Raw genomic sequence first — 22,725 nt, forward strand, 5'->3', positions numbered from 1 at the left:
TCAAATCAATGTTCCTCAGTACTGAACATATATTTCACATTTACTTATAGTAGCAACAAACAATACAAGTAGAGCTGTCAACCACATTAAGACATCTGTCGTACGTACGTCATTCCTTGGTCATGAATCACTGTTGAGGATACCGACATCTTCCATAACCTAATCAGTAATAATCAAACAAACCGAAAGAACAGTAAGTATATATGAGTGTAGTGTTGACTGTGATAGCTAACATGATAAGTGCTACGTTGATTGCATTTATGTCAGTTTGTAAACGGGACATGTGTTATATATATGAACTGTTGTCATATTACGATCTGCATTAATATTAATTTAATATCTGACATAGAAAAATACCAAGGAAATTAATAGTAAAAGCTGTAATTTGGAGATCAAAACTTTGGGAAAAAACAAAAGTAGGAGAAAATGTGGTCTGTATACTTACTTGGATCACCGAAGGTGACAAGGCCAGTGCCCTTGAAGTCACAGTTCCAATAGTTCCTCCCATGCATCTGATAATAAGCATTCATGGCATATGATGCATGTGCAAGAAGCTTGTCAGGCTGGAAACAATCCCCACTCTCATAAACCTCCCTACAGTCCACCCCACCAGGTCCACAGCAGAAATCCAACACAGCTTGAAGCACCTTCTCATCGGCATGCGGCTTGGCCACGCACCAGACCGACGGACCCCTAAATCCACCGGAGACTTTCTCACTAAACCCTACTGTCCCTCCATTGCTGCAAAACTGGCAGCTCAAATCCACTTCATATACCTTAGACCCATCCCCATTGAAAATCCCAAAATTTCTCTCGCTCGCTCTCCCTTCTTTTTTGTTTTCATTGAACAGAGCAAACACAAATATCTCAACCTTATCTTTAGGCTTCATGGGCGTCCCTTTATACGACTGTGCACGTTCAATCAACCTAGTGTTGTAAGTCTTTGCATTTTGTGGAGTAGCCGCTGTATCGCCGGACTCACCTTTCGACGGCCACCCCGACTCCGATACTGTTATCTCGATTCTTCGGTTTCCAAACCCCAAAGCATTGATGGCAGACCTGTATTAAAATAAAAATTAAATGATTAAATTTATCTGTTCTTGTTAACTTTCAAACTTTTAGAACAAGTGATTTATGAGTTGGAGAGAAATTCACCCCGATTTAACAACCTGATAGCATCAATCTGTGCATCCAACATGTTGCTATACGCGTACCCTTTTGGGTCATGGACGCCGGGGGTGGCATTTCCTAGCAATGCATACTCCAAACTGACTGTGCCGGGGTTGTCCCGGTACGCAAAATATGGGTAGGCATTGACCATAAAGGGTGCGCCGGTGTCAGCTAGGAAGCCGACAATGGCTGTCATCGTCGGCATAAGGTTCAAGGCAAAAGTTGAAGCCGAGGGAGGAAACGAAGAAGCAAGAATAGCCATGCTATGTGGCGTCGTGACCTTGATCTTACGGTCGAGCCCTCGTGATACTAGCGCTGCGTGCATGTTCTGCATGGCTTGGACCAACGCGTTAGCCTCGAGCTTGTCATCGTCTGTGGTTAAGTACTCGTTCCCTATGCAAATGGCCACGACGGAAGTGGCTGGAATGAAGGGGACGATGCGGGAGGCGAGCCAGGCGTCGGCTGCGGGCACGTCGGAGCTAATGTTGGCTACGTGGTAGTTCTCGACGGCGACGATGAGGTCGATCCCAGTGTTGGAAAAGGCTTGGAGGATCTCTGGGTTGGAGTCGTAGATCTTGACCTTGTCGATCAGAGTGGATTGGAGGAGCTGAGCTACTTTCTTGGGTGACGGAAGGTTGTTGCCGAGGGTGCCATAGTTTATGCCAACACCATAAACTTTTGGCAATGGGTTGAGTAGAAGGAGGAGGAGGAGGATTGGGTGGAGAAGGAGGTGGGTTTTCGCCATGGTGTGGGTTGAAACAATGCTACTGGCCGGAAGTTAGGAAGGTGGGGTTATATGTACCAATATTTGAGAAGGAGATTTGCAAGTGGTTTTTTGGGAATTACATGTTATCTCTATTTTTTTTTTTTTAAAAAATAAAAATGAAAATTATAGGGTAAAATATGTCTTCACTAGTTCATAATATTGCTTAATGCAGATTTAACAAGATCGATCTTTTGTTTTCTAAATTTTGTAAGTAATCATACTCATCTGTTTTATGTTAAAATGAGTAATAAAAATTACTCATATATAGAAAAATGCAAGTGATCACTCTACAAATACACCCACCTACATCTCTTTAATCACATCCAATGGTATCCAAACGTACTATTCTTATATGATTAATTAATTCTTGATAGTGATTTTAACACTAAGTGGATAAAACTATTTAATTATAACAATTGGACATCGATCATAGGAGGTATTAATGTATCTTACCAAAATTTTTATAGAAGAAAGAGAGAATCTAACCGCTGAAAAATCTACCATTTTGTTCTAAATAGCACATTGAGTCAAATTTGGTAGTTAGTTGCTATGAAAATAATCACACTTTAGTTGCACATGCATCATCTAGAGGCGTTTTTTCTGTGACATTTATCCTTTTAGGGTTAATTACGCATTGCTCACTGAACCCCTAACATGGCCTCCTAACATCTCATTTGCATTTACACTCGTAAATTATGTCACGAGTCATACACGTGCTACGTTTGTCGTTCACGGCCAAATATGACTCAAAATAAAGTAGTAGTTTGAAAAATGAGTTGCAATGCATGAGCCATAGTTAATGAATTTAAGTGTAAATGGAAGGTTAGTTTGGATCAGGATCCTCTCGAATTATTTGTCCAAATTTGAGAGAATTTGAGCCAGTGATTATGAGAGACCACTTATGGGATCCACCTGACCAAATAAAAATTAGGTTGTTTAACCACTTATCCGGTCAGGTGAGTCTCATAATTAGTCTCTCATAATCACTGATCGAATTCTTTCAAATTCAAACAAATAATTAAAGATGATCCATTAGTTTGAGGGCAAAGTAATTAAAGGAGGGACTACCTATTCAAAATCCAGATCAAAAGGCAATTTGTGGGCCATGGGCCATGCGACTAATGTGAGTGCTACGGCTGATGATTGCCTTGGTATGAATGTGGGTCACACAAAGAAGAACACATTTTTATTTTTGCTGTAAAAGTTTGTGAAAACGCGTCTCCAAGATTGGTCCGGCGTTTAGTTCTCCCAAGTATAATCAGTGTTCAGGTTTAGGGTTTCTCAATCATTATTTTTTTTGTTTGTCTTTTTTTTTTTTTAATTATTAAATTCAGCCTATTAAACTAATATCAGTCCTTAAAACACATGATTTTTATTATATGCATTTTTAAAAATATATATTTTAAGGAGATATGTGAAGTTAATAGACTGAATTAATAAAAATTTCTCGGACCCAAATCGAAAGAAAAGTTTTTCAATCCAATAATTAGGATTATAAAAAAAATAAAAAAAAAATTGTAAGATTATCAATCAAACCTTAATTAAGGGCATTGAAACTTGAGTTTGATTTATTTTTTATTTTTTATTTTTTTTGGAACTTTGGGAGAACCCCAATCACTAATCAACCCAACAGAAGTGGAGTTCAGAACTTGATTTGTAAAATCTGAGAGGAATCTTTTATAGTTTTACATGGGCGGATGGGCTTCGTAGTTTGTGCATTGTGTTCTTCTGGGTTTGGTGTTTAGCTAGAGCCAATTAAGTTAATCCAAATTATCCTTTATAAACAACGATCTTATCCAAAATCAAAAATGAAGAAGATAAACAAAAAATGGCATTTCCACAATTTGAAGCCAAAGTAGGGTCAAGATGAATGAAAAAAAGAAAAAAAGAAAAAAAAAAGGTGGCATTATTAACAGAAACAGTCAAAGAGGTACAATAGTCAGGAATCTTTTTTCCCACAGGCTCGATCTCTCCAAATGCATGAGTTTGACTGTTTCTCATACAAGACTCGTGTGGAAGACTTCCCTTCCTTCCTCTGTAATTAAACTAACGTTAAAAATTACACTTATATTTTACTCACTTTTTTTTTTTTATTAAAAAAAAAAACTTATTTTATTGACACGTCAGCCTTTGATATTTTTTTTAGTTGAGCTAAACGGCATTGCCGCATCAACATGATAGAATTGTAGTGGAATAAAAATGTGATTTTTAACATTACTCGTATTATTAATATCATTATTCTTCAATGAGAAATTTTATACATCTCACTTTTATATAATTTTTATTGACGTGGCACTGTTAATTCGTCATTAGTTCAGCTCTTGTTAAAAAGAAGAAGAAAAAAAAATTCATAGACTAATCGACAATATCACATCAACAAAATGAAATAAAAATATGGTATATAGTATTAATCCTTTTCAATTTACAATGAACAATGCAAATCCTTATCAACTCCCATGACAATATCTTAATAGTAAGAAAATTTATTTATTTTATAATTGATGTAATGAGTGTCATACAATCTGTCACCTAATTTTTATTTTTTTTTAATAAATTAATAGTAAAAATTATAATACCTACCATTACTCTTTGCGACAACAATTTCACTATTTGTTCAAAAGAGAACGATAAACATGGGATTTCGAACCACTAGTTTGATTATTTAGCCATTAGTGGTGAAATAACTCTTGGAGACATGTGGAGCTGAGAATTTATTTTCTAAAAGATGCTACCGCGTTCAGAATGCAGACATAATTATTGGACATATGGAAGAAAAGTCTGCTCAGTTTGAAAGTATGAGGGAAATTAAAGCTTGGTATAGGCTTTGGGTCCTACTCAGGAAAGCATGTCTTGAAATTTAAAGAGTTCACATGCCACAGCCAGCAAGCATTTGGCATTTCGATTCAAAAGTATATCCACCTGCTCCAGATTGAGAAGTTGTGCCCTGAACAAATCAGAAGGAATTTTTGGCAATTAACGTAAATACCAACCAGCAGATAGAGATCCTAACAATTTTGCTGCCTCAAAAGTATGTTTTTGCAATTTGGGCAGCAAAATTGCTAGCTCTCATAAAACCCATTTGTCCAAGCAGATATCAAGCAGCCCATTCATCTATTTGGACAGATATATGTCTCATAAAAACTCTTTCATATTTGCTGTCAGAATTGCTAGATAATTCATTAAAAATACAAAAAGGCACCCAAAGTATACATAATATATACAAGAAAAACACATAATAAAAAGAAAAGAATAGAGATCATGAAAATCATGAAAACTACATATATGATAAGTCCAGTGGTAATTAGGCACAATTTTGCTTCTACAAGTTAGACTAAAGAATTGGTGAGCATCCAAGGTTCTGCTTTCTCACCAAATGATGAAGCTACTCCCATTCCTCATGTAAAACAGTTGAGCCTAAACAATGCTGGATTATAAAGCAGAAAACATAACGTAATATCAAGATCAAAACATGCATAATAAATGTTTTGAGGATATAGGACTAAAATAAAAGAGGTACTGCTAATGGATCTCATGCACTCTGTGCTTTAGTGGGCTAACAATTAGATACCATTGAAAGCGAATTCAATATATATGCAAGTATCTTTTTTTTTTTTTTTTTTTATTTTTATAATAATCACTTGACGCATAAAACTTTTTGTGATATAAAATTTATATTCACACTATTGCAGAAAGTTTAAATTTCAAGGATACAACAGTTGGGAAGGAACAACAGGGGAGCAGGGATTTAGTTAAATTAGATTGCTGTTTATATATTTACGAAAAACTTCCTCCTCTTTACAGAACCTATATATTATATTATAAACCTCAATTAAGAGTCTTGGAAATCGACTTGAAAAATATCCATCAAATCCCTCAGGAATTGGCCCCAATATTTCCTGAATTTCTTGAGGCAGCTCCCTGTAATGGTTTAATTTGTTTCTTATGACCCGCAGTAAGTCACGGATGCTGTCAAACTTATATCGCCTGTAGCGGCCAATGTCATTGATAAATGCAGTTTCCATCTTTTCATCCCATTTCCCATTCAATGCCACTGCCGCAATGCTTTCTAATGCATTTAAGAGCTCAGATTCATTTTCCCTGTCTTCCAATTCAACCCGATCACTAACATCTCGAAGAAATGATAGTCTTGTCCCAGAATCCCAGAACAAGGGATGATGCCACGCGTCCATAGCCTTTGGCCTACAATATATCAATGGCCATTTCATTGTATAAGGAATGAAAGATACTATTCAAATTCAGTGATATGAAATATTGTGGCATTTAGCAATTGGAAGTAAGCTAATAGGTCACAAAGCAAATCAACAAAGAAGCTTCTTGTACTACACTTCAAATATACAACTAGAGGATGCCAAAAAAGTTATTGGTTCACTAAACTGCCAAGATATTTCCAGTGGGAAGAGTGTGTGTGTGTGTGTGAGAGAGAGAGAGAGAGAGAGGGTGTAGTAAACAGAGGACTGCTGACAAACAAATCTATTTAGATTTTTCAAGTTGATGGCTAGGGATAGAACCTCTATAACTTTCGAAGTTAAAAGTGCAAAAATAAAGCCTTACCTCATATCCGGGTTGGGATCCAAGAGATGAGAGAAAAGATCTACAGCTTCTGGTATATTCTCTACTAAGAATAGGTCTTTGCGGTTGTTCACAATGTTAACATCACGTTCAATAGTGTCACCATAAGGGTGTTTACCCCCAGTGACACAGAAAAAGAGAACACAGCCTAAACTGAACATGTCCACAGCGCGTGTTTGGCGGCCATGGAGAAATTGTTCAGGTGCTCGCCAACCTGAACTCCCACAACCTACGGTTAACAAAATAGAGAAATCAGACAAAAAATACAATAAAATTCTAAGCCTGCACTGCTGAACTTGCATAAAAATCAATAAGAAAGCTGATTGATTAAATCATCAAGAAATTCATATTTTTTCTTGATTCACAACATTTGCCTAATTGTAGACCTAAACAACCATACCATCAATGTGTATACTTCGAATTTGAAAAAATATGACCAATTAAACCTACCGGTAGCATGCTGGGTTAAAGAAGACATGTCTCCACTTAGGCGTTTGCTAATACCCATATCTGAAAGCTTTGCGCACAACGATCTCTCCTTTGTTATTAAAACATTTTGAGGCTTTAGGTCCCGATGTATAATTCCAAGCTCATGCAAATGGGCAAGCCCATAAACCACATCTCTGCATAAACGAGTACTCTGTCAAATTCTGGGCAGTTTCTCATGTAATTTATTCAACTCTGATTTAATAAAGGGGAATAATTATAATGAATAAAAGGGAGTTTATCTTATGTGTCCAAGGAGAAAATCATATGTGGAAAGAGAATGATCTTGTGAAGCAAGCAGAAATTACAAGTAATGACCATTATCCACACAAACCACTCAATTTAATTTCCAATTTAAAGCAAAGTAATTTCTGACCTCATAAATAAAGATGTCAAACCTTACTATAAAGTTCTCTATCGAGTCTATAGTCCCTTGTGGGTCTCACGTGTTTTTTCAGGATCAGAAGTAGACACCAAAGTTGATATTCTTTTAAGACCTAATCGATCTAACAGTCCTATTACAGTTCATCATTCCAGTATCATATTCAGTTGGTAATATCCCTCCCAATCCTCTAAAAATGGAGGAAAATGTTCATTAAATATTATTATCATCATCACCAAGAACCTATTTGAGATGGTTATTTTGCACATACATATTACCTACATGATAATTTTTTTATAAGTATTACCTACATGATAATTGATTAAAAATAGCCAATCTTTTTCCCAATCCAGGCAGGTATATGTTAACTTTCATAAATACATTTTTATTATACATTCAATAGGTTATGAAATACTTTATTTGCATCTTTGAATTGTGTTTAATAGATTTTTTTACTACTGTAACAACAGTAAAAAGAATTAAAAAAAAAAATCTTATCATCATAATTTTGATTCCCCCCCAAAATAAAAAATAAAAAACAAGGCATAAACTCTCAGGTCCAGCACTGGTTACAGGAAAGCCCTATTACATAGTCAGCAAAACAATTTTGGGAAATTTGAGAGTAATAGAAGTCAGCCGCAGCAACTTTAATCAGAGACTTGTTAATCTTTGTTTCTCATTAACACTTCATCAGATCCTACAATGATTTCATTACGGATGTTTGCTTTCATTAAGTTGCTTCAATCACAACCCAACCTAACATACTGGATGTCTTTTTTTTGATAAGTAACCTAACATACTGGATGTCATCATGGAAATAACCATATAGAAATATTCTGAGTGAGAGCAAGAGGGGGCCTTCTAACTGAAACCTAGAAATTGGAGTATGGTCGAATGCAGGAATTGGTTACGAATTGGAAAAAATTAATGGAGACAGCTAACTGTGATTGAATATAATGTAATTCAATGCTGCCCCCATTTTCTTCTAAAGATAATTTTTTACCATGAATACAAAGGAAGTCTTCACCAAATTATATTAGAACCTTCATATTGGTAGGAAACCCTACCTTGCACACCAACCATAGCAGAAACACAAGCAAAAAATCTTGAAGTACCATATGTAATGAAAATTAATTCACATTGTAAAGTATAAACCTCCACCTCTGTTTAATTACTAGTGTATTGAAAGAGTGCTATAGAAAATTTAACAACTTTAAAAATATATAAAATTTGAGATAAAAAAAGGTCAGGTATGGGCAGACATTAAACTAACCTCATCAATTTTAGCAACTGGGGAGTAGGGTGTCCATTCTTCTTCCACAATTCAACATCCTTGTTAATTTCCTTAATTGACTGTAATCGAACAGTATACTCGTTCGAGAAGTTAGAATCCTGATCCTTAGTTATTTGACTTTGAAAAAATTCAGAGCATATGCAGATCAAGTCATTTAAGCTACAAATACAACGTTCCAAAGAGAGATAAACAAAATCTTGGTCATACTCCACCCCATACCAGCGAACAATATTCAGATGATGGTCAGAAGCAATAAGATTCTGAATCTCTTTCAAAGCCACATCATGATGGGCCCGCACAAGACGTTTAACAGCTGCTGGACGACCATCATAAACTCCCTCAAGTACAATTGTACCGTTGCTTCCCTTAGCAATTTCTTTGTAAGAAACGAGTAACTTACCAATCCTACGTCCATCTACATGAGTATCTACAAGATCAGTAAATGTTACCAGTGGTTTCCATTCACTTCCCTCAACGTTTGGATCCCCTTTAGTCTTTCCATCATTATTCTCATGTGCATTATCTTTCGGCATTTCCTGTTTATTGGCACTTTTCTTATTGCTTCCTAATCTCCGAGATCTCTTCCTTTTGGGAGCCCCAGCTTGTAATTTGAGTTCATCTTCATGCCTATTCAGCTTAAGCTTCTCTGCAAATGCTCTATGGCGGTAGAAAACAAAGCCCATAATGGACAGAAGAGCCAGAAGAAAAGAGATAAGAGACCTTATATGAAACTTTGCCATGATTTTAGTAAATATGCTTGCAACTTTCATTTCACTGGCATCTCCATCTTGCACAACCAAGATACCAGAGGTCTCATTCTTGGGAGCGGGCAAACTGAGCATTTGTCTGCCTTCATTGTTGGGAGGAGCCAGCAGTAATTGGTCAGCAGCCCCTGAGGAAAAATTGTGACTAGGAGCAGGCAGAGGGAGCGGCCTCCCTCCAGAATGACCATTTATTAGTCTATCAAATACAGAAAGAGATTCTGTCAACCTATGATCACGATTTCGGATGACAATAGGCCCTGACTGATAAAGCAATTGCGAGTTGTCATCACCCGCGTACTGTTGGCCAAGGTCATTGCTTGATTTATGATAAATTCCACCAAAAGAACTCTCAATTTTTGGATACCAAAAAGCAGCATCAAATTCAGCAAATGCCACATTCCACAAAACTTTGCCATTGTCTGGGGAATAATGCTGCAGCACATAATCTATCCTCTTAATATAAAGCGGCTGCTCAACTGTTTCCAAGTTCAAAGCATCAGACTCTACGAATTCCTCAGCATCTTCATTCAATAAAACAGGGTTTTCTTCAGCACCTTGAACACGTGATGTAGAAGGAGAGTCATCCAACTTATAAGTATTAACTACTTTACCCGACTTGGTGTCAACAAGAAACACAGTCGTTTTCTTTGATCCTAATGTGACTCCTCCATCCTCTGATACATAAGGAGCATTTCTGATATATTCTTCAGGACTCACTTTAAGTTTCTGGAATGCAAAGACATTATTATGCATCAACAACTCAACCATGCTGGAACAAAAAAACATACTTTCACTTTAACAGGAAAAGAGCCACCACTAGGCAGGGTAATCATTCCATTCTTCCATAACATCTTTCAAATATTAACACTGACAATTGAAACGTTTAAACATATGCTATTTCACAATTATAGGAAAACATCATATGCAAAAAGACAGCGAGTTTGCGTACCACTTTCCCAAAGCTCTTGCTATGAGCATAAAGCGCCCAATCCTCACCGCAATCAATATAGAATTCATTATCTGATTCAGAGGCATTACTTTTATCATTGTCATGGCTAAGGGATTCCTGATATGAAGAGTAAATTGGCCGGCCCGACGAGAACGACCACAGAATTTTCCTTGAACCAGTGTCCACTAAATACACTTTTCCATCCAAATCAGCCACTATTGCTATCTCCCGTTTACTACAATCAAAGGCCAAAACCATACCACATACAATTAGAAAACTAAACCCTAAAACAAATATGTATATATAAAAACCTAATTTTTATATCCTTGAGTGGATGTAATACATACATTTAAAGCAAAATTACGACTACTTACGGCGTGGCAGGCAAGAGAGAGTTGAAGAGGTTGAAACCCTTGAGGGAAGGGCTGGTGATAGCCGAGCTGGAGAGACAGGCAGTAATTGAAGAATATATCACCGCCAAGAGCAGAACAAAGATCAGAGCGCGTCTCATTCCTGATATCGCCAAATTGGACACGAAATGGTATGCGTCGGAATGATTTAAGGCTTCGAGTTCTGAGATTTATGGCAGGACACGTGATCATGCGATTTGGGCAATCAGGGTTTCTGAATTTTGGGGAGGATTAGGAAATCGATCTTTCGCGGTTTCGCGGTTTTGATCCGTTAAGGAAAAACGTGGGTTTGACTTCCCAAAATTGATTTGATTTTAAAATTATTATTAGATTTTTTGCCCTTTTTTTCTTTTTCTTTTTTTTTTTTTTTAAAAAAAAAAATATTACTTTTTTTTTTTTCCCGAATTTATAATGTCTTATTGAAAAATAATTAGGGTAATTTTTTCTTTTCTTTTTGTTAGTATCGGGGACATTGACATTTTTTGTAGTTTATGAGAGATATTGACATAATTAGTAGTTTGGAGAAGTTCCCAATGAGTAGCTCAATCGGATGGGAACCACGCCTCATGAAACGGAAGTCACTAGTTTAAATCTCTCTCTCCCTCTTGTGTGGATATGTAAAAAAAAAAAAAAATTAACAGTTTAAAGAGACATTGACAATTAGGTGGTAGTTTAAAGAAAATATATGTACTTTTTTATAATTTATATTTTAGTGACTAACTTGATAAATGTTACATAAATTATCATGTTAATTCATAAATGTAGTAAGTGTACGTAATTTAAGGAAAATATTTGTATTTTTTTTTAATTTATATTTTAATGATTAACTTGATAAGTGTTACATAAATTATCAAATTTATTTATTTATTTTATTTTTTTTTAGGCGGTGACAGTCTTCTATTTTGAGGGTCAATTTCACAAAATGGAGGAATCTCCCGAGGATCCTAAATATGTATGAGCAAGCTTTTAGTCAAAAACTCAATCCGGACAAGGCTGTGATATTTTCTAGTAAAATTACTCCCACAGATTTCAGAGACTCCTTAAGGTCCTCTGCTAGAATTTCTGCCACCACGAGTTTTGAAACGTACTTGGGGCTCCCAGCTTTGGTTGGTCACTCTAAAACCAAGACTTTCGCTGGTATTGAAAGTAGGGTTCACAAGAAACTAGCTAGGTGGAAAGAGAAGTTTCTTTCCCAAGCTGGAAAAGAGATTTTAATTAAAGCCGTGATTCAAGCCATTCCCACCTATAGCAGGACCGTTTTTCAGTTACCGAAGACTCTTTGCAAATCCCTTTAACTCTTTGGTGAGTCGGTTCGGCGGGGCAAAAATTACGCAAGCAAAAAGGTTCTATGGATGAGTTGGAAGTGATTGGGTATTTCTAAATTTCATGGGAGTACGGGGTTTCGAGATTTAGAAGTCTTCAATAAGGCTTTATTGGCTAAGCAAGGGTGGCGTTTGCTTAAATTTCCAGACTCATTAGTCGCTAAAGTTATGCAGGAAAAATACTATCCCGGTAGGGACTTTTTGAAAGCTCATATGGGGCGTCGGCCATGCATGGAGAAGTATAACTCAAGCTCGGGAAGTGTTGGAGCGTGGTCTTGGATGGAGGGTGGGCAATGGAGAGCATATCCGGATTTGGGGCCCCACCCCCCAATCACATTTTGATTCATCATCCTCTTCAAGGAATGGCGGGAGAATCCCGAGTTTGTGAACTTATAGACCCCCATACCAAATGGTGGAATTTTGATCGAGCTCATTCGTGCTATTTTTGATGCATGGGAAGCCGGTCAGATTTGCAGCCTAGTGCTGAGTCCTCTAGGCCACTCGGATCAGGTGATTTGGCAGGGAACCAGACATTGTTTTTTCTCGGTGAAGAGTGCCTATCATCTGGAAATGCAACATCCAATTCAGTCAAGGGGAGAGAGTTCTAATGCTGGACAGATGGGAGGGGTCTGGAAAGCCATCTGTGGCTGTGTGGCAGGAAAGCACGAGACGGATTCAAAAAATGGTCATCGCTCCTACTGATGGGATGGGCCATGTGGAGTTTTGGTTGCAGAATTTGGAAGAGGCAGATAAGATTGTATAAGAGCTTTTGCTGTGGCGCGACAAATCTGGCTAAGGCGTAATGCCTTTGTTTTTGAGAATGTTTTTATGCCTCCCTTGCAGGTTCTTCACGTGGTGCAGGAAATGCTTGTTTGAATTTACAACAGCAACACAATCTTTGGTTGAGGAGCAGGGAAGGTCAGGTATGATTCGAGTGAAATGGCACAAACCCCCTTTGGTTAAGATGAAAATTATTTGGGATGCCGCCTTGAACAAAGAAACAAAAAATATGGGAGTAGGTGTTGTGATTAGAGATGCTGATGGAGCTTTTGTGGCAGCCTTATCCAAGTTGGTTCCTTACATTTCAGATCCCCTCACTGCCGAAACAGTGGCAGTATGGCATGCTGCTCAGTTGGGTTGTGAGTTTAGGGATTCAAAAGGTACAACTAGAAGGTGATTCTCTGAGTGTTCTTTCTGATCTAAAGAAGGAAGGCCAGTGTGGGAGTGGTTGAGGACAACTTATTTTTGATTCAAAGTTTCTTCTCTCTCGCTTAGATCACTGCAGCTTTCATCATGTTAAAAGAGATGAAAACAGGGCGGCTCATTTTTTTGGCAAAATTTGCTCTTTTCACAGTTGTTAAATAAAGTCTGGGTGGAGGATTGCTCCTCAATTATTCAGGATATTGTAATTGCGGAGCAAAATGATGATTAATGAAAGTTTTATTTTCTCAAAAAAAGAAAGAAAAAAGTTACATAAATTATCATGTTAATTCAAAAATGTAATAAGTGTACGTAAATTATCACATGTGATGTGACAATCCGCAATTTTTATGATTGATGTAATAATTAATGTGAGTTGTCCGTTTATAAGAAACTTATCAATTATCATAAAAGCTTAACGGCCTAGGAGCATTCTTTTGAGAAATCAATTTCATTGCTAGACTTGTATTTTGTATTGAGAAATGCTTGGTTGTACACTCTCTTCCCACTCCTATTTCACCATTGTCTACGTGAATCAATAATGTGAGAGATAGTAGAGAGAGTGTAGTGGGACCCTGATTTTTTTAACAATATTACTGGTTCACATAAACAAGGATGGGATAAGAGTAAGATGAGAGTGTACAACCAAGCATTTCTCTTCTGTATTCTCTCATCTCTATTTATTAATAATATTTAAGTTATTTATATTGCTATTAATTATTGGAATGTATTATAGGAAAAATAGTATTGAACATATGTGTATGCCATTTGATCGGGATCTTCTCCAATTCTTTGTCTGAATTGCAAAGAATTTAATAGAAATATAAATTCATATGAAGAACTTGATGCAAGTGACTCTCACATATTTGAAGGACAAATGTTATGTGTGTTTGTTAATCATTTTAAAAGTGCACGTGTGAATCACGTACTCTCTAAAATAGATGTCAATGTAATAGACTAAATTGTCGACTTATCCATTGTTCTTGCTTATAATTGATTTTTTTTTTTTTTTTTCCACCAAAGGTATGAGTTATTTGGGGATTAACAGCATTCAGTGTGAAGTCACATACCTTAATCCCGACATATTGTGGAAGACTAATGCAAATTTATCATTTGATAAAATTGTTCCTCTCCCTCAACCTTCATTACAACATAAACACTTGGTGATAATGAACACTCTAAAACATAGGCCCCAGACAATCAGCCAAAAATATGTAATCATCTACGCTTCATAAACTTTGCATTCCTCATCAGCTGGGTTTGTCTGGCAGAAGTCCTCTAATGGGTCTCCACTTCCTGCTGCAGGTACACCTGGCCACTTGCTTGCTACCAAATGAGCCAAATCAACAACCCTTTGGCTGCAAAACAAGATCACACAATTGTTAGGACGTAATCAAAGTAACACTGAACAAAATCATCTTCTGTAAATGAACTTATAACTAATAGCAAACTAGTTATAGCCCGCGAGGCTTCAGTTTGAATGGTAGACTCGTTTGGTTAATACCACGAAATCGGCTGTTCGAGCCCTCACTCAACTATTACACGGTTCTTGCAGGCGGGGTCGTGTGCCAGGCATTTATCCAGCAGAGATGGTTTATAAATTGACACTGCCTTGAAGGTGTTTCATGTCATTAAAAAAGCTAGTTATGAGTCTAATTCATATGAATCCTCACCTGTATCCCCATTCATTGTCATACCAGGCAACCACCTTGAGCATGTCATCACCCATGACCATGGTTAATGAAGAGTCAATGGTGGAAGAAACATCAGTGCACCGAAAGTCCACTGAAACAAGAGGGGCATCACACACAGCCAAAATGCCCTTCAGTGGCCCCTCAGCTGCTTTTCTGAAGGCTCCATTGACATCTTCGGCTGAAATGCCCTTCTTCGCAACGTTAACAACAAGGTCAACAACTGACACGTTAGGTGTAGGCACACGGAGTGCAATGCCGTTGAGCTTGCCCTTCAGCTGGGGTAGCACCAAAGACACGGCCTTGGCTGCACCAGTGCTTGTTGGGACTATGTTCAGTGCTGCAGCCCTGGCTCGCCTCAAATCCCTGTGTGAAGCATCCAAGAGCCTCTGAAAATAGATCATGTAGGCTATAATTAAGTACCTTTGGTTGAAATCATTATAACACTAATAATTTGATAGGAGAGAATAATTCTTGTGTTTGATTGTCTACCTGGTCTCCTGTGTATGAATGAGTAGTTGTCATGGTTCCCTTGACGATGCCTGCAAAATAGGGCAGTGTTTAAGAAGATGTATTTTCAAAAATTCCCTCTAATGCATGCACAATCTAAGGCCCTCATTAGATTTATGCTCCCAAATTTTAGGAACCCTTACCGAATTCTTCGTCGATGACTTTCACAAAAGGAGCCAGACAGTTTGTGGTGCAAGAAGCATTGCTGCAGAAGGAAAAAAAAAAATTGATCAACGTTTAGAATATACCACTATAAGAGTTGACATAAAAAATCAAATGGCTCAAGTACAGTCATAATTGTTTGGTTAGCATGATAGACTATTTAGAAACACTGACCTTACAATATTAGCAACCTCGTGGGAGTAATCCTTTTCATTTACACCAAGAACATAGGTTGGAATGTCTGCACCTTTTGCTGGAGCAGTGATGATGACTTTCTTGGCACCAGCTTGGATGTGTTTCCCAGCGCCAGGGCCGTCTACAAACACTCCTGTACCCTGTAGAACAGATTATTCAATAATCTTACAAGGTCTGTCAAAAACTGAGCCAACTTGGAATTTCTCCACTCGAGTTACAAAATTTTTTTATGATATCTTTTACCTCAATAACAATGTCGATGCCAAGCTCAGCCCAAGGGAGCTTGAGAGGGTCCCTGCTAGAAACAACCTTGATGGGCTTACCATCAACGGTGATGGTTTCGTTGTTTAGGATTTTCACATCTGCTTTGAAAGTTCCCAGCATAGAATCGTATTTTAGCAGGTGTGAAGCCTGCATATGCAATGATAAATGAAAGTTAGATTAATACTAACCAAGTTTATTCCCAAAAGCATGGCATTCAGAATTTATAAATAAATTATCTTACATTCTTGACACCGCCACTGTCGTTGACAACGATGACATCTAGGGGCGAGTCTTTGCGGCCGTGCCAGCATCGGAGGAAGTTCCTGCCAATGCGTCCAAATCCATTGATTGCCACCTTCAGTTTCGCAACCGTTTCTCCCCTGACTGGGGCTAATCCTGTTGTCTGATTTAAAGAATATGTTCAATGTGACAAATTAGTTAGGGACATTAACCGGTGAATAAATAAATAGTCATCACCCCATCAGCTATAAAGACAAGCTCTATATTGATCCCACGCGCAGCATTGATAATTGCTAATCTAATTGATTATTGCTAGTTTTTAAATTTAAATCCTACATACAGTAAAACTTTTGAGTGAAGTTCTTGAGCTACTTACATGTGCCTCATAGGTCTCTAAGCTTGTGAATTATGCTAATTTTGCAGATTACAAGGTGGGACTAATTAAGCTGGTTGTAAAACAAAGCAAGCTACTTGAACTTGGGACAAGATTGTTTGGATAAGTGGCTAGTCAAGCAGCCTATCCTTTGGCTCAACTGGATTTTGATTTTTTACCCAAATTTGGGACAAGAATTTTTGGAAAAAGCTCAATAAAAGCTTCCCCAAGCTTCAGGGGTGTTAGTTTTTTCTTCTTTTTCCCTTTTTAACAAAGTTTTAGAGTCATCAATGGATTGCTGAATCAAATCTAAGGTACTTTGTTTTGTGTGTGTGTGTGTATACAAGAAAGAGTAATAAGATAATTAACCTTGGGAGTAAGTTGGGCAGCCACAACATCAAAGAAGGATGCCTCTCTAGCATTCTTGGAGTAGCTCACACACGAACTGGCTCTAAGCCCAGAAAACTCAGCCACTTCCAGCCTCTGCACAACCAAAATGAATTGAGAACCTTAGAAAAACAAAAAGCTACAAAGACATCTTCTTACATGAATTTTATGCATGAGATGATGAGAGAGACCTTGGCAGAGCATTGGGTGGGGAAAGAATTGGAAGTCTTTGAAGGAAGCCTTGTGGTGGTTGGTATTCTTGAAGAAGCAAGAGCTGCGTGGCTGGCCATGGCTGCAACTAAAGTTAAGTGAGATACTTCCTCGGTATTTATACAGTTGAATTCGTTTTCTCAGTTAGTAGATTAAATTTCATACACATAGTCATTGTTGATTTTTTTTAATTATTATAAAAAAATATGGTTGCAAGTGAGTTAAAGGAACGTGTGGATAGAGTGGTACATGAAGATATCTGAGATAAGATACAGTTGTGACTGCAACTTCATAATCTGAACCACAGATTGGTCACCCATTAGTTTCTTCCAGCTATGCCCTTGCATTTTCTGGCTCTTTTTTTTTTTTTTTTTTTTTTTTTTTTTTTTTTTTTGGTCTCGCATTTTCTGGCTGTTAAGAAAGGAATATGCTCTATTTCCATTTTTTTTTTCTTCCGAAAAGTGGTTCTCAAATGACGTGGAAATGGTGACACATTTTTCAAAACATTAGATTTTATCTATGGTTAGACACATAATTTGGAAATGAGTTTTTAGTAAGTGTAGCACTTCTCGTTAAGAAATCAAGGCCGATGGTGGAGAACGTTCAATTCAAAGCAGAATATCTTTGTCCTTAACTTTAGGACGAAAAACATTGGCACTTTAATTCTCCCATACGAAGCGTTATAGAACGGACTAATTCACTACAACAAATTTACATTTTTAGCTATCTCAAAACCTTTACATTTTTAGCTATCTTAAACTTTTTCCTTTTATAAAGAAGATAAATGAATCAAGATCTCTTAAAATTTTCTGTTTCGAGAGGGGTAGACTCCTCGCCTGCTCTTTATAAAAGCTCAATTCAAGCAATCAATTTTTGGGGATCTTTATTCAAGAGAAATGCTATCAGACTCGTTAGACTGTAAAGCTATTAATAATGGTACTGGATTGAATTAGACTCTTTAAATGAGATTATTGTGATCTTCCCACCATAGAGAAGGAAAGAAAACAAGGGCATCTTGTGTTTCATTTCGTACTTTTGAGGATAAGAAATCTAGGATCAAAAGCCCATGCTCCTGGACCAAGTTGCTGAATCATCACAAATTTAACGTGAAAGGTTGTGAACACTAAAAGTCTCTACAACATGAGTCCATCTACTTCACATAAAGCAACAACTCAAACATTGACGCCGCTTGCCATATTCTAGCTGTCATGCTGCAGAAATAACAACCACGAGGAAGATATCTCCCAAATAATTCCAAGATCCATATTTCCCTCACTGATATATAAGAGAACAATTATGTTTGAAACCACGTTTTTCAACCAACCCTTGATTTTTATTTTTTTATTTTAAATAATAACTTATTCAAGAGTTGGTTGAAACTACCACATCAACATTGTGGGATAAAAATGTGGTTTCTAACATTACTCTTGTAAATAATCCATGCTTTCTTTTGGTGAACGGCTCTTCAAGAACCTATATAACCTGTTAGAGACCAATGAAAATGAAACGGTAAAATGGGGCAGGAACCACCTCATGATAAATTGTGACAAAAAATGCAGGATGTCCAAGATTATCCCTCTCCTGGATAAACTGATGATATCCAATGATTTTCTCTTAAGGGTCTTTGGCCTTAGCAATTACAAGCTACCATCAACAAGAGCAATGGGTTTATAATGACCTAAGGGATAGGATATACAACTTGATATAATACCCAATGCAATATCATCCAATCTGGATCCCTTGCAAACACTTCAACAAAACAAAACTAGCCTGAGAAGGATTAACTTGGGTGAGTTACAAAACATTGTCATGGAAATAGTAGCTGATGCACAGGATGAAACACATGTAGAGAATAATAACACTTGCGACCGGTTCCTGGCAATTCACCTGAATAATATTTGACAAAATATCTAGACCCAATCTAAATAGTCACCATGTTGAAAAAACAACTAAACTGATTGTTGAGGGGAAAAAAAGGTGTTACAAGAAATTCAACTATTATTTATTAATCTGGAAGTTACTGGTAGAGAACGCCATTTATACCATGACATAATCAAGAGCAATTATATGACAGCTTCAACTTCATCTGAGATCACATCCACACCATTTGGCTCTTCTTCTGATCGGAGCTGAGTAGAAACACCATCTATGGCGGAGTTCAGCTGTGCAATCTTCTCAGCCAGTACTTTCCGTGTTCTCTATAGAAAGAAAGGGTCATTCATAATGCACGAAAGTTTCAGAACATAAACATTGAGAGTGATAATGTAAACAGAAACAAAAGTACTTCAAGGAATTTCAGAGTTAAAACAAAGTGACTTTTGAGGAAAAATATGAAAAACTTTTTTTGATAAGTAGATTTTTTTTATGTAGAAAAATATGAAAAACTGAACATGGGGAAAAAAAACGTTTCTGCAAAACACTAGGGTACCTGAGTGAGCAAAGAAATATGGATAAAGCAACAAAAAACAATATTACATGATTAGAAATTAGAAGCAAGTAAAGTAAATGCCTCGAAAGATCTATCCTGCTAATTGATTATAGACAGATAGAGTCAAGAGCAACTTCCCACCTCCAAGGCCTTTTCTTCATCATATATGAATTTGGGCAGTTTCCTCATCAAATCCTTTCTGTCAGCTCCAGCTCCAGCTAGTGTTTTGCTGATCTGTAGGAGAAAAATATAGATTAGAAATGTAGTGAGAAAAAAGAAATCCGAGGATTGCCGCATACAACTATCAAAGAGAAGCATAAGGCCCCATAGCACATAGACGACTGCAGCACTGGGAATCTCCTCAATGCCACACCATTAGATATTTAAAAAAATGTAGACAATACTATTATGATCATTTAAAAGTGGATAACCCGTTGAATCAACACATGGCATCTTTTAACACATGGATAACAGAAGTATTAGGTGTACACCCCACAGTATACTGGCTTCTACCATTTGCAGGAAAAGTTAATTACAGGTAAATTAAAAAGAACCAGACCTGAGGTGCATATACACAACCGAGTGTGCCAACTATGAGTCCTCCCAAAACAAAGCCACCTACAAAGATGCTTGCACTGCTTGGCCTTCCATGATCACTGTAATTACACAATATAAGCAGGATAATGGCATTTAGAACTTCTAGTCATATATAATACAATACCCCCATCTCCACCGAAAATAAAATAAAACGTGAACATACAAATTCAAAGGTAAACATGTCATAGATTGAGCAACTCACTTCAAACTGACAAAAACAAAATCTATTATGCATTTTTGCACCATACTTGGCATATCATAATCACAGACAAGGACTACAAAGAATTATGATTAGAAAAAAATGGCAAAGATAATACCTGTACCCAGCTTGAACTATGAGCGGCCTTCTGGATGTACAAAGTTGCAATTTCCCTACACGATTGGTATTAAGCAACAAGTTGGAGGGGGCTGCATTCCCAAGAAATTGGTTCGATGGCTTCATAGTAGATCCTAGAAAAGAGTTCACAGGGATAGATAAGTAAACAGTACTGTCAAACCAAACAGAAAACATGCTCGTCAGTGTGGGAACCATTGCTCCACAGGCAGAGACATACTAGGTGGTTCTTTCGTGAGCAACAACCACACATTCAAATATTTCCCGCAAAGAAAGATCCAAAATAAAACTTGGACATCAGGTTGAATGAATTTATAGTTTAGTAAAATGAACCTCTACCAACTGTCAAGTATGCCAGCCATCTAGAATTCAAGAACCACTGCTTCCTACGGTGACAAGATACAAAAAGGGTAACAATGCATGTTTTAAATATTCAAAAAAAAAAAAAAAAGAAGAAGAAGAAAGAAAGAAAAAGCAATTAGACTATTCCAAAATTGGAAGAATACCAATATTATAGTGTTTTTATATATCTGAGATCGAGCATCATAAGATTAGTGATAGAGGAGGTGATACCATTACAAAATTAAGTGAAAAATTCCAACCTAAACACCACAAGTAGACCCTAAAGAATCTCGGAGCTTGAAAGAACACCCAGTTAAATTTCTGAAACACAGGTCCAAATGCCCAAGTTCCAATATCCAACAAAGACTGCAGCTTTACCAAGGGGATTCGATACTTTCGAGACCCCATTTTGTTTTCTGATGAAATTTACTTTCGGATTTCTAGTGGGGTTTCCTAGGCCGAGCAAGATCAGGATCCCACATAACAATGATATTATATAAGTCAATCTATCATCTGTCATAGCAACACGCTCAAGCCCACAAGTATCCACTACCTTCTTTCTCTCATTCTTGCCAAGAACCACACTAAATTTCAAAGCTTTTTGCAAAAAGCCATCCGGGAAACTAGCGAATTTCCAGATCAAAGCTCTCTAAGACAGACAGAATGATAAGCACAAAAACTAAGAACAGTAGACATTAGCGCCTTCAATAAAACGGAAAGAACGCTCTAACAAATCTTTCAACTTGATCAATAAGATCCTTCTGCCAGATTTATTAAGTTCAAGAACGCAAGCAAGAAAGACACAGAGGACCTGATTGTACAAACCACACATCAAGAAAAAAAAAATGAAAGAAAGAAGTGGGAGAGGAAAGTTACCAGGAGATAACTGGGCTTGAGGATTTCTCATCGAAATCAACGAACTCGAGACAGCAGCCATTGCTTGAAAACAAAAACACGCACCGTGAGAGAGAGAGGAAGTGTTGTAATAATGAAAATGGTAAGACGGTTTGAAGATGAGAAAAATCGAGCAGTTGTGCTATCCGGGTTCGATAATTACAATGCTTGGAGGTGGAAACCTTAATTAACGTTGAGAAGGATGATAGCATGGACTGCGAGCCTATGATCACCAATGGACTCCCCACACACTGCCCTAATCCCTTTTGATTAGGATAGAACTCCTACAATCACAATGAGTATCTTTAATTAAATGATTTTAAAAAAAATTATCTGAATATTTATCTATAAAAATAAATGAAAGTACCATTATTTTAAATTGAACGCAGTTAGGAATGTTACAATTTTTATTGTGAATAATATGATAGTGTCACGTTTAGGTGGCACTTATCACGTCATTAAATAATTAAATTAGTTTATAGCTTATATGACATATATTTTGTCCACAAGCTATTGGCGGAATTTCCCATCTTCTCTATTTGATTTTGTGAATTTTGACAAAGTCTAAAAACAAGTAATAGAAAATTAGAAATGTCCCAAAACGGCTAAATCCATGCATTCTACTAAGTTTGGAACAAAGTTTTCTTTTTCAAATTGGATTGGAATAATTTTTTTTAATTCAATCTATTAAATTTGCATCCGTTTTTAAGAATTTGATTTTCATATATATTTTTTTAAAATACATGTAAAAAACACATACTTTAA

The 22,725-nt window shown here is 36.9% G+C and overlaps 4 protein-coding genes across 4 annotated transcripts; all 4 read right to left on the reverse strand.

Annotated features, from left to right (window-relative positions):
- Nucleotides 1-1,997, reverse strand: LOC133870076 (glucan endo-1,3-beta-glucosidase 12-like). The gene is made up of 3 exons (XM_062307118.1): nucleotides 1,170-1,997; nucleotides 446-1,059; nucleotides 1-159 (listed from the first exon to the last, which is right to left on the reverse strand). Exons 1-3 carry the CDS (start codon nucleotides 1,913-1,915, stop codon nucleotides 128-130), a joined length of 1,392 nt encoding a protein of 463 aa, XP_062163102.1. The 5' UTR covers nucleotides 1,916-1,997; the 3' UTR covers nucleotides 1-127.
- A 3,530-nt stretch (nucleotides 1,998-5,527) lies between these two features.
- On the reverse strand, nucleotides 5,528-11,086 carry LOC133871150 (serine/threonine-protein kinase/endoribonuclease IRE1b-like). The gene is made up of 6 exons (XM_062308527.1): nucleotides 10,776-11,086; nucleotides 10,402-10,636; nucleotides 8,668-10,178; nucleotides 6,977-7,149; nucleotides 6,509-6,755; nucleotides 5,528-6,136 (listed from the first exon to the last, which is right to left on the reverse strand). The coding sequence occupies exons 1-6, from the start codon at nucleotides 10,910-10,912 to the stop codon at nucleotides 5,686-5,688; spliced, it is 2,754 nt and encodes a 917-aa protein (XP_062164511.1). The 5' UTR covers nucleotides 10,913-11,086; the 3' UTR covers nucleotides 5,528-5,685.
- Nucleotides 11,087-14,418: 3,332 nt separating this feature from the next.
- LOC133871912 (glyceraldehyde-3-phosphate dehydrogenase B, chloroplastic) lies at nucleotides 14,419-17,507 on the reverse strand. Its single transcript, XM_062309374.1, has 9 exons — nucleotides 17,347-17,507; nucleotides 17,138-17,251; nucleotides 16,397-16,558; nucleotides 16,135-16,302; nucleotides 15,871-16,031; nucleotides 15,678-15,739; nucleotides 15,517-15,566; nucleotides 15,007-15,413; nucleotides 14,419-14,691 (listed from the first exon to the last, which is right to left on the reverse strand). The coding sequence occupies exons 1-9, from the start codon at nucleotides 17,443-17,445 to the stop codon at nucleotides 14,556-14,558; spliced, it is 1,359 nt and encodes a 452-aa protein (XP_062165358.1). The 5' UTR covers nucleotides 17,446-17,507; the 3' UTR covers nucleotides 14,419-14,555.
- Nucleotides 17,508-19,262: 1,755 nt separating this feature from the next.
- LOC133870862 (uncharacterized) lies at nucleotides 19,263-22,142 on the reverse strand. Its single transcript, XM_062308107.1, has 5 exons — nucleotides 21,943-22,142; nucleotides 20,708-20,840; nucleotides 20,353-20,449; nucleotides 19,935-20,027; nucleotides 19,263-19,563 (listed from the first exon to the last, which is right to left on the reverse strand). The coding sequence occupies exons 1-5, from the start codon at nucleotides 22,001-22,003 to the stop codon at nucleotides 19,429-19,431; spliced, it is 519 nt and encodes a 172-aa protein (XP_062164091.1). The 5' UTR covers nucleotides 22,004-22,142; the 3' UTR covers nucleotides 19,263-19,428.
- Nucleotides 22,143-22,725: the final 583 nt, after the last annotated feature.

This window comes from Alnus glutinosa, chromosome 6 (genome assembly GCF_958979055.1).
Source record: "Alnus glutinosa chromosome 6, dhAlnGlut1.1, whole genome shotgun sequence".
Taxonomy (NCBI): Eukaryota; Viridiplantae; Streptophyta; class Magnoliopsida; order Fagales; family Betulaceae; genus Alnus; species Alnus glutinosa.

Coding starts and splice junctions, on each gene's coding strand:
- LOC133870076 (XM_062307118.1), bottom strand. CDS start 1,915: ATGGCGAAAACCCACCTCCTTCTCCACCCAATCCTCCTCCTCCTCCTT. Junction 1,060..1,169: donor GCACAGATTGATGCTATCAG/GTTGTTAAATCG, acceptor ATTTTAATACAG/GTCTGCCATCAATGCTTTGG. Junction 160..445: donor TGTCACCTTCGGTGATCCAA/GTAAGTATACAG, acceptor ATTACTGATTAG/GTTATGGAAGATGTCGGTAT.
- LOC133871150 (XM_062308527.1), bottom strand. CDS start 10,912: ATGAGACGCGCTCTGATCTTTGTTCTGCTCTTGGCGGTGATATATTCT. Junction 6,756..6,976: donor TTTAACCCAGCATGCTACCG/GTAGGTTTAATT, acceptor TGTTAACCGTAG/GTTGTGGGAGTTCAGGTTGG. Junction 6,137..6,508: donor GATCCCAACCCGGATATGAG/GTAAGGCTTTAT, acceptor GATATATTGTAG/GCCAAAGGCTATGGACGCGT.
- LOC133871912 (XM_062309374.1), bottom strand. CDS start 17,445: ATGGCCAGCCACGCAGCTCTTGCTTCTTCAAGAATACCAACCACCACA. Junction 16,559..17,137: donor CTGCCCAACTTACTCCCAAG/GTTAATTATCTT, acceptor TCTTTAAATCAG/ACAACAGGATTAGCCCCAGT. Junction 15,414..15,516: donor ATTCATACACAGGAGACCAG/GTAGACAATCAA, acceptor ATCTATTTTCAG/AGGCTCTTGGATGCTTCACA.
- LOC133870862 (XM_062308107.1), bottom strand. CDS start 22,003: ATGGCTGCTGTCTCGAGTTCGTTGATTTCGATGAGAAATCCTCAAGCC. Junction 20,450..20,707: donor ATAGTTCAAGCTGGGTACAG/GTATTATCTTTG, acceptor GTGTAATTACAG/TGATCATGGAAGGCCAAGCA. Junction 20,028..20,352: donor GTTGTGTATATGCACCTCAG/GTCTGGTTCTTT, acceptor TTTCTCCTACAG/ATCAGCAAAACACTAGCTGG.